The 17,689-nt window shown below is 41.3% G+C and overlaps 1 protein-coding gene across 1 annotated transcript in view; it reads right to left on the bottom strand.

The window, feature by feature from the left end:
• The window catches only part of ACTN2 (actinin, alpha 2), a 58,822-nt gene extending 44,022 nt beyond the window's left edge, over positions 1-14,800 (bottom strand). Inside the window, exon 1 of the mRNA XM_011935761.1 lies at positions 14,690-14,800. Coding sequence (XP_011791151.1) covers positions 14,690-14,800 — 111 coding nt within the window. The remainder of the gene's footprint in view (positions 1-14,689) is intronic.
• Positions 14,801-17,689: the final 2,889 nt, after the last annotated feature.

Raw genomic sequence — 17,689 nt, 5'->3', positions numbered from 1 at the left:
GGAGACGATGGGTGATATTGTGTAGCAGAAAGAAGAGAGAAGGAACCCATAACCAATAATAGCCTACAACTTGGGTGAACAACAGTTCACAATCTTGGGTGAACAACAGTTTTAAGCTACTAATTAAACAAATTTGCAGTGTAGTCAATCATTGAAAAAATTATAACAATAACCTCCTACAAGCATGTTCCAAGCACTGGACTAAATCCTGGATCTCAAAGGTGACTATATTCAACCCTGCCTTTGGAAGGGATCACAGTCCAGTCATATTAGCAAATTACTGGGGCAAATCTTCAGCTGAAAATGGACCACATATGAAGTGACATCCAAAGTCATTCTGTTTATTTTTCCAGCTTCTTTTATATTGGCTTCCACTTGTGCCCTATTTCCTGCCAAAACCAGATTAGAAATGTTTCTGGCAGCTGCTGGCTAAGCATGCAAACTGTCCCCTTGTCCCACAACAGCTGCTGGGCTTGAGAACAAAGTGCCTGGCACAGCAAACTGGGGAGTAGGGGACACACAAACACGGTTTGTGTTCAAGATGAAAAAGTCAACCTATTAAAAACAGACTGCTTCCAAGCCAGATACAGAAAGACCAAGTGTCCATAAAAATGATTTTTCTGGGTAATAAAGAGGATTTTCAAATCTGACTAATAGTCCCTCCTTTCAAGAAGGAGGTGACAGCATTTAATTCAAGGACAAAAAAAAAAAAAAAAGAAGGGATTTTTTGGATTTACAGTAATAAATTTTACCTTGAGAGCCTAAACTAACAATTCTTTCTAAGCTTTAGTCAGGTCTAAACAGAAAAGATACTCTAAGCCATACACTTTATTTTTATTTATTTACTTATTTATTGAGATGGAGTCTTGCTTATCTCCCAGGCTGGAGTGCAGTGGCGTGATCTTGGCTCACTGCAACCTCTGCCTCCCAGGTTCAAGTGATTCTCCTGCCTCAACCACCCTAGTAGCTAGGAATACAGGTGTCCGCCACCACACCTGGCTAATTTTTGTATTTTTAGTAGAGACGGGGTTTTGCTATGTTGGCCAGACTGGTCTTGAACTCCTGACTTCAGGTGATCCGCCTGCCTCGGCCTCTCAAAGTGCTGGGATTACAGGCGTGAGCCACCACGCCCGGTCTTAAGTCATATACATTAGATCTATACCCAATCAATGTGGTAGCCACTTAAACTTAGACTAATGAAAATCAAATTTAAAAATTAGCTCCTCAGTTGCACAAGTCATCTTTTAAGTGATCAGAAGCCACATGTGTCTAGTAGTACTGGATGGTGCAAATATACAACATTCCTATCAGAAAATTCTATTGGACAACACTATAGATAATTAAGTTTCGTTTTTTGAAGGTAAGATTATGATAAAAATTCATTACTTATTTTTTAACATATTAATTTTATGTATTTACTTTTGAATGAGTAATACACTTCCTTGGTTCAAAAGTCAAGTGGTACAACAGGTTTTAAAAAAAAAAATCCATTCTCTCACCTTTGTTCCCTGGCTACCCAATGCCCTACCCCATGAGGAATGGAGCTATCAGTCTCTTGTATATTCCTTCAGTGGTATCTGTGGTTATATAAACACACAGACATACATGTTTTGTTTTTCCTTTGGTCCCTTTAACACACATCATAGGACATACATTGTTCTATACTTTGCTTGGCACAATGGCTCACGCCTGTAATCCCAGCACTTTGGGAGGCCAAAGTGGGTGGATCACTTGAGATCAGGACTGCGAGACCAACCTGACCAACATGGCGAAACCCTGTCTCTACTAAAAATACAAAATTAGCTGGACATGGTGTCGCACACCTGTAATCTCAGCTACTTGGGAGGTTGAGGCAGGAGAACTGCTTGAACCCGGGAGGTGGAGGTTGCAGTGAGCCGAGATCGCACCACTGCACTCCAGCCAGGGAAACAAGAGTGAAGCTCCATTTCAAAAGAAAAAAAAAAAACAAAAAAACAAGCAAACAAACAATATATATAACCCAGAGATCATTCCATATCAGTATAAGTTACTTGTTTTTATGGCTGTATAGTATTCCACTGTAGTGTATAAACCATATTTTATGTAACTAGCTCCCCATGAATGAACATTTGGGTTGCTTCCAGATAATTAAGTTCTTACAGCAAAATACACCCCAGGCCCTATCTTCAGCAAGTACAATTACTTTAAAACAATTTTTAAAACTGATAATATTAAGACTAATCACATACCAGAGTTTTGGGGAAAGGCACAAAAGAATAGTAGGTTGTTAAAAAAAAAAAAAAAAAGCAACTGATGGAGAGAACATATAATGATATAAACATTTATAAAGTTTTTAAAATTTAAAATCTACTTAAAAGTGGGCAAATATTGCTAGTGCACGTTATCATACCTTGTCTGTTATTTAAGTCTCTTCATAATACAGGCATCAGAAGCACTACTGGATATATCCCTAAAAGCTGCTTACAAAATCCCAAGCTTCCTGACCTCACAGCGCAGGAAGTCTGTTTGAAACTACCTGCTTTGTTTGTTTGTTTGTTTGTTTGTTTGTTTCTGTAAAGAGATAAGAAGGTCTCGCTCTGTCATCCAGGCTGGAGTGCAGTGGTGCAATCACAGATCACTGCAGCTTTGAACTCCTGGGCTCAGTGATCCTCCCACCTCAGCCTCCCGAGGTGATACCACCTTTTTATAGCTATACATACAATGAAGGTAATTTACCATAGGTAATTATCCACTTGTACAAATCCAGAGAATGTCCATTTATTTAGCTGAGTTAAGCCTAATGAAGTTTCCCTATCTTTAATGAATACTCATAAGAGCCAAGAAAGGTGGTGACTAACTTAAATGCAGAAAAAAGACTCCAGCTGTTCTGTGGTAATAGCTTAAAAAGAGGCCAGTGCCCTCTGAAAAGGAATTTTAAGCTTTATTAGAATGTGTAATTTGTATTCTATTTCCTGTTTTAATTACCATTGCCTAGGGAGATTGTTCCTATGCATCTTCTATCACCCGTTTCTGTGAAAAGTCTGTTAATCATGGAGAAGATAAAAACAACAGTAGCAACAAAACCCCACACATTTGACCCGAAGACTTCTTTGTGAACTTTCTTGTTGTTTGTATTGCAACATGCGTCTTTAGGGTTCTGTAGGGTTCTTGAAAACTAAATTTTGGAGAACTCAAGTGGGAAATGAAAGTGGCTCCACACCATTCTGGAGGCAGGCTCCTCAGTTTAAAAAAGATTACCAAGCCATATGTCCTTTCTTAAGGGAAATGGTGCTTTATTCAATCAGACACAGACCATGGAGGAAAGAGGCCAATGTCTCCCCAACTTGTAACTCAATCCCAAAGCTGCCCTGGCACAGGCGGAATCCTCCAACCTCCTCTCTTGTTTTCAACTCAAACCCTCCTCTATTTCTCTCCTGAACCAACAGCTTATTCCCTGTTTCTCTGCACCTAGCCATAAATGTACACACTTTCAGCATCCCAAAAGTAGGCACATAAAAAGTTTTAGAGCCACAAAAAGAAGACCGAGATGGGAAACCATAAAACCATCTATCCCCAGAAAGAAAAGACAGATATTTCTAGTCCTGGCCGGGAACGGTGGCTCACACCTGTAATCCCAGCATTTTGGGGGGGATCCACCGAGGCAGGGTGGATCATTGAGGCCAGGAGTTCAAGACCAGCCTGACCAACATGGTGAAACCCCATCTCTACTAAAAATATAAAAACTTAGCCTGGCATAGTGGTGCATGCCTGTAATCTCAGCTACTCAGGAGACTGAGGCAAGAATCTCTTGAACCCAGGAGGCAGAGGCTGCAGTGAGCCAAGATGGTGCCACTGCACTCCAACTTAGGCAGCAGAGCGAGCCTCTGTCTCAAAAAAATAAAAAGACATGTTTCTAGTCCTTACCACCCACCACAGAAGTTAAGACAAAGCTAAGGGAAACAGTGTTCAACAGTGTTCTATAGATGGAAATGCGGTGGAAGACAGTCTCACTATGTACATTCCTTAGACAGCTGGAACAAATATTAGGATCTCTTTCCTAAACATAAAGAATTGCAACCAGTGAGTCCCTGGCCAGGGTGGGCAGTCTGTGGGTGCAGATGCTCTCCACTGGCTATACAGGCCTTCCCTGGATGCAGATGGAAACTCTCCTGTACACCGCGTTCCTGTGCCTTGGAGTCGTACAGAAGCTTTCATGTGTAAGGACTGAAGGATTCTCAAATGATCAGCAGTCTCTGCGTCCATTATATTCCTGAACATGATGTAGAACAGCGGTCCCCAACCTTTTTTGGCACCAGGGACCAGTTCGGTGGAAGACAATTTTTCCACGGATGTGGGGGTAGGGAAGGGGGATGGTTTCAGGCTGAAACTGTTCCACCTCAGATCATCAGGCATTCGATTCTCACAAAGAGTGCACAACCTAGATTTCTGGCACGCACAGTTCACAGTAGGGTTTGCACTCCTATGAGACTCTGATGCCGCCGCTGATACGACAGGAGGCAGAGCTCAGATGGTAATCTGGGCCATGCAGAGCAGCTGTAAATACTGATGAAGCTTCTGCTCACTTGCTCATCCGTTGCTCAACTCCTGCTGTGCAGCCCCGTTCCTAACAGGTCACGAACCAGTGCCAGTCCACAGTCTGGAGGTTGGGAGCCCCTGATCTGGAGACCCAGAGGGTGTTCCTCAACCTCCAAAACATGGTGGTTGAGTAAATATCAGTTGAAGGGGTTTTCTGGGAGCATTTGCTAGCTACAATTGTCACTCCCATTCAATGGCGGAAGACGCTATTGCATCTTTCTTGGAGGGCTTGCTAGCAAAGTCCCTAATCCATGGGAACTACAAGAGTATTGCCTTTCTCAAAGCTAAATTATATAACAGGACAATCAGCACAACGTGCTTAACGGAAAAAAGAAAATGTGCATGTCCTTACTGAATTGTTGAGACAGACCAGTGTTATTCAATCGCTATGCCTTTGTATTTGATTTCTTTTTAAGTTGACGAAGCCTACAGTCACATCAACCTACATTCCCTAGGGTAAAGGCAGGAAAAGTCTTTTAATCAAAATGAGTAAAAAATGTGACTGTTTATATCATCCTCTTTGACTATGCATGTGCACAATTTTACCTAGAAGAGATTATTACCTAGGTACACAGACGGGGACCTGAAAAATCAATCATGAGTCTGACATGGTTCCCTGAATATCAGTCCATTTCACTTTTCAGTGAATTATTAATTCTTTTAGCAATACGGTTCTAAGCCTGGGCTGGCTTCTGTAAAACTACCTGTTCAATCTTCATCATTCCATTTTCTCCAAACAAAAATTTTGGCAACATGTCCATTCATTTCCTTTATACTTCTTTAACCACCTTTTTCTTTAATAATAATTATATAAAATAATCATTTCAGATCACATTTCCTAAAACGGAAACTCATCCCAGATGTAGAGCTTCTCTGAATGAAATGAATGAGAATCTGCTGAGGACTGGGATATCCAGGCACAGCAGAAAACTCAGGGGTGAGCAGGTCTAAAGAACATGTAGCTTTTAAACCTACCAATTATAAGTCAGCAGTGTCTGTCAGGTGAAAAATGGTCTGGGGTGCTGCTGAGTGTTCTATGTTGAAGTTGCATATCATTTACTCTCCTCAGGGAGCTGAGACATCAAGAGGCCTGCTCAGTCAATTCCAAGCCTCCCCCAACACTCATCATGACCTGCATCCTGTGGGGTAGGACCACCAAGCCGCAGCCACAGCGGCAGTGGTCCCCGAGACGGGGCACGGAGGACAGGCCGAGTCCCTTCCAGCCTGCAGTCATGGCTCAGAACTCGAATTGTATTTCTGACTCTGAAACCATGCAATTATTTGTCCTTCACATCCTGATCCTTTCCCAGCTATATATATATATGGACAGTCATTGTCATGATCAGCTTTATGAAATAGTTCAAAAGAATATCGCAAGGAGAAGAAAGAGGCCAGCCAACACTACCTGTGTCACGATGGTTCGGAACACCCTCTCCTGTGAAACTACTGGAAACCACTGGAAGCCACAGCTCCATTAAACTGCTGTTCTAAAAAATGGTCCATTCATTTTTCTATTTACAGCAATCACTTTAATAGTGTTCTTTTCTACTTCGCAAATTCCCAATTTGCCAAGATTACCTCTAATTGGTTTCCCGGTTCTTTTTAAATATTAGAAAAGTAAGGAGGCTCTAGAAAGCTGCATATGTTGTTAAAATCACTGACTAAAGTGGAAGAGGAAGGTCAAAATCGTCTCTCTAAAGTAAACGCAATTTCAGCTTCACCCTTAAGAAAGGAGGCTCTGCCCTCATAGAGAGTAGGTGGCCTAACCGTCTGTGACGGCAAAAAGTCCCGCAATCTGTGCGGAGCAGAACATACTAGCTCACTACAGAGCGTCTCAATCCGCCGGCCAGCAAGGCCCAAAAGGTCTACACATCACACAAACCGCACTGGATGCAATAACATCCCAACCAATGAGCTGTCCCAGAGTCACCAGCGGCAACCTTACATTTAAATGTTCAGACACTCAACCGTCTTGAAAAACATTTAGAGAGTGTTGGCATCTACACTCAAATCAAGAAAGTCTACGCTAACATCAAGGAAGCTCTCTAGATCCAGAAGCCACTCACCGTGGTGACCAGCCATTCCGCATAACGAAAACTGAATAATCATGACTTTGAAAATATCCCTCCAAATCTTCAATGTTGCCAAGTACTCAGATAAATCTTTCAACTATCTACACGAAATTTTAAAAATTTAATCAAAGTAAGGATTATGTAAATGAATGTGTTAATCCCAAGGATTTTGCTTGTGCTACAATCAATTATCAGGATGTCCTAGAAGTCCATTTGGGGCCTTAATGTTCTCATGACTTATATAACTAGGCATCTAACTACACAGCAGCCCATTTATTCTCTGCCCACGAATCTTTGCTTGGTCTCCAAGGTCCTGTTAGATAACATAGTATGCAACAGCTCAGTTCAGCAATTCCTAAAAAACACAGCCCTTAAATCTGAACACTGGCTTTGTGACCAGCTTACTGTCTAGTGTGGGCAAGTTAGCTCATCTCTCTGTGGCTAGTTCCCTCCTCCAAGAAATGCACTATGATGGCCGGGCGCGGTGGCTCATGCCTGTAATCCCAGTACTTTGGGAGGCTGAGGCAGGTGGATCACGAGGTCTAGGAGTTTGAGACCAGCCTGGCTAACACAGGGACACCCTGTCTCTACTAAAAATATGAAAATTAGCCGGGCGTGGTGGTTCCTACCTATAGTCCCAGCTACTCGGGAGGCTGAGGCAGAAGAACTGCTTGAACCCAGGAAGCGGAGGTTGCAGTGAGCCAAGATGGCGCCACTGCACTCCAGCCTGGGTGACAGAGCAAGACTCTGTCTCAAAAAGAAAAGAAAAGAAAAGCACTATGAATCTAATTCAACTAGTTTGCTGTGAGGTATGATGGATTATAAGAGACTAGGAAATATAAAAGAGACTAGAAATACAAAAGAAGAGCAATCAGTGACGGCAATTCCAAGAAACTTGGGCAGTGCCGAGGGGTTTAAACGGAAAGAGAATTAAATCATTCTAAAATCTTACTCAGGTAGGGCGAGATTGCTCAGAAAAATAAAGACTGCCTATAGTCACGATTTATTCCTACTTGAACACAGGAGATATTCCGCCTCCAACAGCTAAGGAGAATCATGCTGTTGCTTGGCACAATTCACAGAATGTTGCTGCAGACAGAAAAGGGGTGCAAGAAGGTCTGTGATCTAAGAATCCAGAATCCTGCCAATTCTTCATCTTTTCCAGATTCATCACAAGTATTCATACTCCTGCTGAAGAACAAAGAGCATCATTAACATATCTTCATTTCCTCTGGTTAGAAAGTGTTTAGAACATCCGTTTTTACCTATAGAGGGCAAAAATATTGCCCATGTAATTGAAATAAACTTATTATTAAGGGACAATTAAAATATTGGGTGACATTTGAATCACGACTTGGTTCATAATACACCAGGTCCAAAGAGCCTTAAAATTAACTCTTGTAAAAAGGTAAATTCCATTTCTTTCCACTGCAAAAGGAAGACCCACAGCTGGTTTCCCAGGCTGTTACATGTCTGTATGCATATATATTACTAATCAAAAAACTCAACGAAAGGTAGTCCCTAATCCTGCCTTATTCACGTCTGCCATCACTCAGAAAACCCAGCACCCAGCAGGTGCACCTGCATTCGCGCACACAGAGCTTGTACCTGTTAAAGTTTCAATACTTCCAAGTTTAAACTGTGATGATCTCAGTTATAAATAAAGTGGAACTTCAGCAGTATCAAAAGGCTGCTTTTATTAGGTTGGTGCAAAAGTAATTGCAGTTTTTACCATCAAAAGTAGTGAGTAAAATAATAGCTTGCGTTCCAGGTACACTGATATAGACACTGACATACACCCAAAGACAAGGTAAGAGAAAGAAAGAGAGGCCGCCTTTTGTTCTGTTGATTCTCCCCGACAAACTCTGCCTGTATGCAGGATTCAGAGTCTCTTTCTACCCAATGCCACTGTATATCTAATGATCTGAAATTAAAGGGTAGGAAAGCTCACAAACAACTCCAGCATTTTCCAAGGCACCGTGACCACCACCATTTGAACAGTCTAAGAACTGCTGGTGAAAGTGACACACAGAGAAGCAGGGATCTTTGTTCTGTGCTCCGGACAGCGCCTAGAGCACAGTGGCATTCAATAACTATTGGTCGAATAAGATCTCATTTGTCAGACTTTCTGGAATCAATCAAAGAGGATAGAAGTCCATTTTTTTTTAATAAAAAGAAACCTGAGAAGCTAAAAATGTGTATCTGCTCAAGTTCCAGGTTTTTAACATTTGTTATTATCATGTCAAACTTAACTACAGAATCCTTAAATGTTAAGAAAGATTCCATAACCTTGCCAAGAAAAAAAAGAAAAAGAAAATACCTTGCAAAAATAACAGGCAACCTCACAGCTGAGGGTATCTAAAAATAGAACCAGGCTAATGGATGACACTTTAAGTGGAGAGGTTAAAGATGGTTCTCCCAGCACTTGAAAAGACTGTCTTATCCAGGTCTGGTTTTAATCAAATTCTGCACCACAAATTTCAGGCTTCCACTGCCAGGCTCACAAGACTGATTTCCATTTAGTCCATGGGCTGCTCAAAATACAGAAAGAAAGGCACTAAGCTCTGAGACTGTGTAACAGGTAACACTCTTTTCAGGGTTTTCAACAAAGCCAAATCTAGCCCCGACTAATACTGGTTTGAGGAATAACCTCTCCGATATATAGAATCACACCTATAATTTCCAGAAAGGATGGAAACTACGGAATTTGGAAAGGTGAAATGCCTGATAAGGCTACTTTATACAGGGAAAAATCTACGCTCCAATGGGAAACTTGTGCATTGTGCATAAGCAGCCCTTCTAGGCTTTTCTACAAATCTATAGGTCACAGACAACTGACAGCAATGCAAAGTAATTCTGTCTACAGACATTCAAATAAATCAAAGTAGAGGGGCACTCCTCCTCCTCCCACAGAAAACAGAGCCCCTCCATGTGCACATTCATTTCATTCCTGCTCCACAAATGTGTCTTACTCTTTGGATGCTCTTTTGGACTGGCTGTAATGGCTTACCAGTTTTCTCATTAATGAGTCAAAGAACATCTTTAAACATTCATCTTTATATCTGTATGAGAATCATGAATCTACTTTTATTTGAGAATTGTATTTTAACACCTTTTGGGTCTTTCTTCTAAGAAGAGTCCAACATTCCAATAAGCTAAAATATTCATTTTTCTGATATAAATTTTATTGGTTTCTGTGATATATATATATATTTATACACACAGGTGTATATATATATGGTGTGTGTATATATATGGTGTATATAATATACATATATCATAAAAATATATATATATATGTTTTGTCTATTGTTCCTGGCTCATAACTCTCATAGTTACAGTCTTTGCTGTCATGTTAGGGTGGCTCAGGCCTCAGCAGCAGGCTTTCCCTGGAGGGACTCCAATTTTCCCTTGCCTTTCTGGCTTGGAGCTGGCCGTAAAGAAATGATCTGACCTACCTTATCTAACTGTAGGTCATAAGACCCTCATTTCAGAAGGAGTCCTGCCACAAACCTGAAAGGAAGGCTGCACAGAGAGGCTAAGAAGAGTCTAAACAGACAGGTTTTGCTGGGTTTTCACACTCAGCCTATTAGTATTAGATCACAGCCTTTTTGTCCAATCACATTTCCCCATAGTTGTCCAAGCTTCAATTATGCCTTTCCAATGAGGTCTCCTTCAAAAGCCCAAGAGGATGGAGTTTGGAGAGCTTCCAGGTAGAGGTTCCTGGAGGGAACAGGTAGAGGTTCCTGGAGGGTGACCTGCTGGGGAGGGCATAAAAGCTCTGCACCCCTTCCCCCATACCTCACCCTATGCTTCTCCTCATCAGTATCCTTTTAAATCTCCTTTATCATAAGCCAGTAAATATAAGTACCTGTTTCCTTGAGTTCTGTGAGCTGCTCTAGCAAACTGATCAAACCCAAAGAGGCATGAGAACCCCAATTTTAAGTTGATTGGTCATTATTCTAGAGGCTTGGACTTGAGATGGTGTCTGAAGAGGGGCAGTCTTGTGGGACTGAGCCCTCAACCTGTGGGATCTGATACTATCACCAAACGGACAGCGTCAGAATCAAATACACTGGAGGGCACCCAGCTGGTGAACGGATTGCCTGCTTGGTGCACAGGGTGGCGGAAAGCGGGAGAAGACCACACACGTTTGGTCACAGAATTCTTCTGGGTTGACTGTTGTGGTGTGAGAAGAGAAAAAACAGTTGAGTTTTTTCCACACTCAACTTCCATGAAGACAAAGAGTGATTAATACACAAGAATGATGCACAGAACTGAAGTCCATCATATGCTGATCTCAAATTACAGTATGCTTCCCTTGGCCTGTGAAACGAACGGCTGTCTTAAGTTGAAGCTTATACGTTCCCTTTCCACATCAAATTCTACATTTAAAACTCCGTATGTGTCCTCATGTTCCCTCTTATCCTGATCACCATAAATAATACTAAATTTGGGTTGAATTATTTAGCATTTTTCCTATTTCATAAAGATCTTACATTTATCAAGAAGGTAAAGTATTTCCATCTGCTAATTTCCTTCCTGCTTAAGAAAATTTCCTACATTTTATTACCATTTGCAGGAGTCCTTAATACTCAGTCTCCTAATTCTGATTTTTCAGCTGCAATTACTTATCTCTACCTCTCTTTAATCCTCAAATCAGAGTGAAGCAACATAACAAGGTCATCAAACATTTGGAGCTGTGGATTCCCAAAGCTAGTCTGCAATTCAATCTAGCTCTACGTTAATTCCAAGGCGTCTTTTAAAATTCTTGAAACAAGATTTTAATTATTGGAAAAAAAAAGATAGAGCATCCTCTCTCCTAAATGAGGGTTAGCAAATGATCCTGATGAAACCCTCCCCCCACCTTTTAACTGTTAAATTCAAGAGTTAAGACTAGAAATATGAAGATTCTTCCCAAACTATTTTAGGGCTGGAAGCATATGTTAAACTAACCAAATCAAATTATCTTTAGAATCAAAGTATAAGTCATGTTTGCTCTAAAAGGCAAAAAAAAAAAAAAGGTAGTAGGCCCAAAGGACCACATGAAAGCTATTGGTGCCTGGTCATCTGAGCTTCAAGATTTTCTAAGCCAGGAGCCTGACTTAGCCACTAGCTCAATGTTGTGTGGGGTCACACCTGCCTCCCCCAGGCTGGCACAAACTACGTGGAGAATTCCTTTGAGGACTTTCTGGTAAGTAATCATATTAAGGCTCCCAACAAACAGCCTTACATCTGATTGATCCTGAGCTATGCTTCTCAAAATAACTTGTTCCCTTGGAGCCTGGGTAATTACGTGCAAGATGTGGCTCTGTGACAGGGCAGACCCAACTGTTGCTCAGTTTTAGGCAGCAGCAGCAGCATTTATTGTACTTTTCTCATTCTCTTCTTAAGGATGAATTCAAGCCAAAAGAAAAGCACACTGATGATTCTGCCCTCAACCCATCCGGCAACTGGGGAAGCAGCTTGTACTACACAGACAGCAAAATAAATACTCTTTAATTTAAGTTCACCATACTGTTACTATTTTCAGGGACCCAAATAAATGGCTGCCTACACACAGATATGCAAGCATTCATTTAGAATGAAACAGCTCTCTGTAATACACCCTATTCTCTGCATCGCTGTCCCAGACCAGAGAACAATTCTAAGTAAGGAACAGCCCACAGTCAGGTACATCTATAGCTTTCCCCTACATATGGGGAAAACTCTGATTAACATAAGCAATAAAAACAGAGAAGCTGGGCATTTCCAACGTTCCTGCCAACTCCACACCGGAGGGAACCAAGCTGGGATTTCCTCCACCAAGAGTTCTTCCCCAGGGCTCCTGCTGACTGGCATTCAAGAAAATGGGTAATAAAGACTGGACATCCGGAGCCATTTCAGACCATGGCATATTAAAGTATAAAACACATAAATAGATGCTTCTAGACTACAGCATAAAGTGAGCTAGTAGGCACTTGGCAAAATGTACATACTTGTTTTCTCCTGGTTGTGACTTTTTTAATATTTAAAAATTTCTAATTTAAAAATATAATATTTCCTAAATATGCTACAATAAACAGGTATTTCTTATGCGATTATTTAAATACATATCTTTAAACAATAGTTTAGGAGAGCATAAACATTCCTTAGCCTAGATTTGTAAGTTATTTTCTTTGCCTTTCCCTAGTTGTCTGTAATGATGCTGGCTTGCTTTACTTCACTAATCCTCCATATTCCTAACGGAGGGGGATGAAAACTACGTAACTGCATCCAATCCAGCAATCCTAGAGTTCTGATGTTAATTGCTCAATGAAGTGCTACTTCAAGACTTTTTTACAGCTTCACATTCAAATCCCCATTTTGACATCACATTTTAAAATCCTACTGGAAAGGGTACACACTGCCCAATCCTAGGACAGCAGAATAGAAATCCTTTAAAGTCCTTAATATCCAGTTACCCAGATAGCAGTTACAGCAATAGAACTCACCGTCACACATCAGGCATTTCTGACACGATTTTTCCTGCTTCCCTACCAAGTCCTTAAAGGCCTCTCATGGTGACAGCCCTACCTGTGTCTCATTATAGACATGAGGGAACAAGTTCTATTCAACATGATTTGTCACACAGTAAATACATTTGTCACCATTTCATGGCTAGATTTTCTTTTTTTTTCTTTTTTTTTTTTTTTTTGAGACGGAGTCTCGCTCTGTCGCCCGGGCTGGAGTGCAGTGGCCGGATCTCAGCTCACTGCAAGCTCTGCCTCCCAGGTTTACGCCATTCTCCTGCCTCAGCCTCCCGAGTAGCTGGGATTACAGGCGCCAGCCACCTCGCCCGGCTAGCTTTCTTTTTTTTTTGTATTTAGTAGAGACAGGGTTTCACCGTGTTAGCCAGGATGGTCTCGAACTCCTGACCTCGTGATCCGCCCGTCTCGGCCTCCCAAAGTGCTGGGATTACAGGCTTGAGCCACCACGCCCAGCCTTCATGGCTAGATTTTCAAGTGCATAAACATGGAAATAAATTCTTCTAATTTTTAGAAAAGACATACTGTCAGAAGAACAAATCTACAGACAGGACTTTAGTAACTGGTTCAGATCTTTAAATAAGGTTTAACTCTTAGTTTTGCAGATGTGTAAAATAAAAGTCATTAATGCCTGGCCCATATTAATATCAAATTGTCTAAAGTGTAAGTATATATGATATTTATAAAACCATATACATAGCATATAATACAAAACCAAAAGTATAACAGCAACCCCCGTTTCAGAGGCAACCTGGCCCGCAGAAGGACTCAGTGGGGCTGGTGGCCCCACAGCCCTCCAGTCACAGGGCTCGCTCTCATGGTGTTCTACAAAGCTTGGTCTTCTACAAGATTTGCGAATTAAAAGATTCAGAATTACTAGATTATGTATGAGATATATATATATATATATATCTCAAAGTACTAAAAATCTCACTTCAACAATGTTTACATTTCTAAAGTTCCAGAAATAGGCCAGCACTTTCAGAAAAGGCATTACTACCTGATGTATAAATTACTTGGGGAAAAAAAATAACTTGGGTGTCAACATGATTTTAACCTTCCATGAGGCTGCCTGTGTATATCCTCAGAAGAGGGTGACCCAAGTTTGTAGTCTAAACTGGACCACTTCTGAGAGGCAAAGGAGGTGCTATTTATAATTCCTCCGGGACAAAAGCCACAAACTGGGATTGTCCTGGACAAACCTGGAGGTAGGGTCACCCTACCTCTGAAATTACTCCAACCACCATGGTCTGTTCATTTCATAAGGAACAAAGGTCCTCAGAGATGAAGTGACTTGCCCAAGGTCACCGGCTACCGTGCTGCTCCTCATACCATCTCTCATCTTTCAGGGTGAAAATGAAATCCCCCCAGCACTTTTCTGGGGCTACCCAGAACATTCCCAGGTATGTGGGAATTCACATCTCTAACAGGGCAGGGGCCTGCTGTGTCTAAATAAAGTCCCCGGAAGCAATCTTGGCAAGACGGCCCCTAAAAATAACCTTTGCCAGTCTTGGCAAGACGGCCCCTAAAAATAACCTTTCCCAAAGAACCTTTGCAATGTCTGTTCTGCTCCTTCCTCTGGCTGTACTCCGGGGGAGGTGGAGGAAATGCAGATGCAGAAGTATCAAATTCAGCATCCTCAGACATTGTTCCCACCTCCTGTCTCAAAGTCAGGCTTATCACTCGAAGCAGTAACAGCAATGGTCAGTGGAGTGAAGAGAGGACTCGTCTCAATAAACCTGATGGGGATGAGGGTCAGTTCATAAGATGAGGTGCAGTACGAGGAGAGGGGCGTGCCTCACACACAGTAAATACCCCACCAGTACTGACTTCACACCTGGGCACTGTGGTAAGCCACCCACATATACAGGCCTCTCCATCTTCCGCTAAGCCTGAAATTCACTGGAATTAAGACAACAGGGTTATTTTCTCAGAAAAGTCACCTTTAAAAATATCAGTGACAATTAGCCAGGTGTGGTGGTGCACGCCTGTAATCCCAGCGACTCGGGAGGCTGAGGCAGGAGAATGGCTTGAATCTGGGAGGTGGAAGTTGCAGTGAGCCAAGATGGTGCCACTGCACTTCAGTCTGGGCTATAGAGAGAGACTCCGTCTCAAAAATAAAATAAATAAAATAATAAAATAAAAACATCAGTGATCCCTAGAAAGGCAGGTCTTAGGAATCTTTCAGTTTTAGGCATAGACAATGATGACAGTAAGTGCGTGAAAAATCACAAGGAGAATGTGGTGTCTGCGGGTGGTGTGCAGGTGGAGCAGGCCTAGGTGGCCAGAGGCAGCGGCAGGAAGTAGGGGGCCTCGGGAAACAGGATTTTGAAACATGGTAAAGCAACAAGCAGGTACTCATCAGCCTACTTCACAGTTTTACTTCGTGCCAGTTTCTTTCATAGTAAAGTATTTATTAACCATTCCAACTTATTTTCCTTTTAGTCATCACCTATTCATGAAGCTTGGTTTTTCCTTGGCCTACTGGATACAGAGAGAGTCATTATATTCTCTCTGCTTTGGGGTGTGTTTAAAATTTCCCATAATAAAACATTAAATAAATAAACAGGATTTTTTTGTTTTTTTTGTTTTTGAGATGGAGTCTTGCTCATCACCTAGGCTGGAGTGTGGTGGCACGATCTCAGCTCACTGCAAGCTCCGCCTCCCGGGTTCACGCCATTCTCCTATCTCAGCCTGGGGACTACAGGCGCCTGCCAACGCGCCCGGCTAATTTTTTGTATTTTTAGCAGAGACGGGGTTTCACCATCTTAGCCAGGATGGTTTCGATCTCCTGACCTTGTGATCCGCCCGCCTCGGCCTCCCAAAGTGCTGGGATTACAGGCTTGAGCCACCGCGCCCGGCCAGGATTTTTAAAAATGTAAAGTGAGTTCTCAGTACTGCCATTTCAAAACGTGCTAGGCTCAGTCCCTGTGGAGCTCTGATCTGAGAGGGCATTCCTGCAGATAAAGACAGGCACCCACAGGAGGATAACTCTAATCTATGCTCCTACCTCTGAAAGTCTCATTTTCTAGTTCCAAAAGGGAGTTGACTCAGTATCTCAGTCATCCTGAACTCTGGCTTCTTTTGGAAGTGCGTCAGACATACCAGCATTCACTCTGATAATGTGCCCTTCATGGCATGGCCCCTAAAACTCTTGAGAGGTTTAGCTGATTCTCCTGCGGCCCCTTCTCTCCTATTTTGGTATTTCTGTTAGACAATGCAACACCTGAAGATTGACTTGGGGAAAATCTTGGAATGACAATATGGACCATGCCTCAAAATTTCGTTTTCTCACTGTTATCAGACAGTCCCAGTTGTACCAGTTTAGAAATTTAAAAAATCACACATACGCATGCCCGTCCACAAAGACAGGAGGTTTGTAAGTGGAAAATCAGAAATACTGAATCCCAGGCTTCTGCTCTGATTTGGTTACAAATCCGAGCAGAAAGCAACAAAAACAGATAAAGCTTACTGATAAAAATCAAGACCCTTACAGTTAAGCAGCCTGGATCTGAAATCCAGCTCTACCACTTGCAGACCAAAAATATGCAATAAAATAATTAGTGTCTCCATATTTATAAAATTTCAATTACAAGAGAGAACTATTTCTACATAAATTAGACAAAATTCTGTGTGCATTTTCCAGCTACCACTTCCCCACCCTCAGCCACTGCTGGGCAACTCACTTAACTTGCTTAGCTAAAATAATGAAGATAATATTCATCTTTCAAGATCGTTGTGAAGATCCAGTAAAATCATGTATAAGGTTACAACAGTGCCTAGAATTTCTCAATAATAGTTGTTTCTCTGTCTTATTCAGCAAATCATTTGGGATACTAGGAATAATATGTGAAAATCTCTCATTTTTTAATTCACTGGTAAAAATCCGTATATTATCACTTTTTCTGTCTGATTGCAGTATTTTTTGGTTTTAACGTTAGACTGAAAAAAACTACAACATCCTCTGCTCCAAATTCTAACATGAAAGACCAATGTATGCAATGAAATAATCAGCCACTTCATATTACATAAAATTACAATAACAGAATAGAAATATTACAGTCTATAAAACACAAAACACATGGTTTGTATTTTTCTAATCTGATGACCTGAATACCTGCCTCCCCTCAAAAATGCGTTTGTTTCAAAACAGAAAAATATCACCCTCTACGCATAATCTCTAAGTGGATTACAGTTTTCTATATGTCTTTTACTATTTTCATGACTGTTCTTCTCTGATACCTAAAACATCTATGTTTTAAAACCTTAAAACAAAACATCTAAATGAGAACAATAATTCATTTCCCTAATTCTATAAATGATACAACTGAAAAAGGAAGTCCCATCTTGGAGTTAAATTCTACATTATGTTATTTTTTTTTCAGGCATCTTACAACTGTTCAATAAAGCCTTCTTTAGCAAAGCCTATCACTGACCATTCTGAGTGCAGAAGAATTTTATGTCACAGACTTGAGCATAACACCGTAAGTACGTTCATACAGTTTTTTGCTTCCTTTGAAAATATAACTTGTCTGG

This window comes from Colobus angolensis, unplaced genomic scaffold (genome assembly GCF_000951035.1).
Source record: "Colobus angolensis palliatus isolate OR3802 unplaced genomic scaffold, Cang.pa_1.0 Scaffold148, whole genome shotgun sequence".
NCBI classification, from domain to species: Eukaryota; Metazoa; Chordata; class Mammalia; order Primates; family Cercopithecidae; genus Colobus; species Colobus angolensis.
Note: the sequence above shows the minus strand (reverse complement) of the source record. Positions and strands in the feature narration are given on the sequence as shown.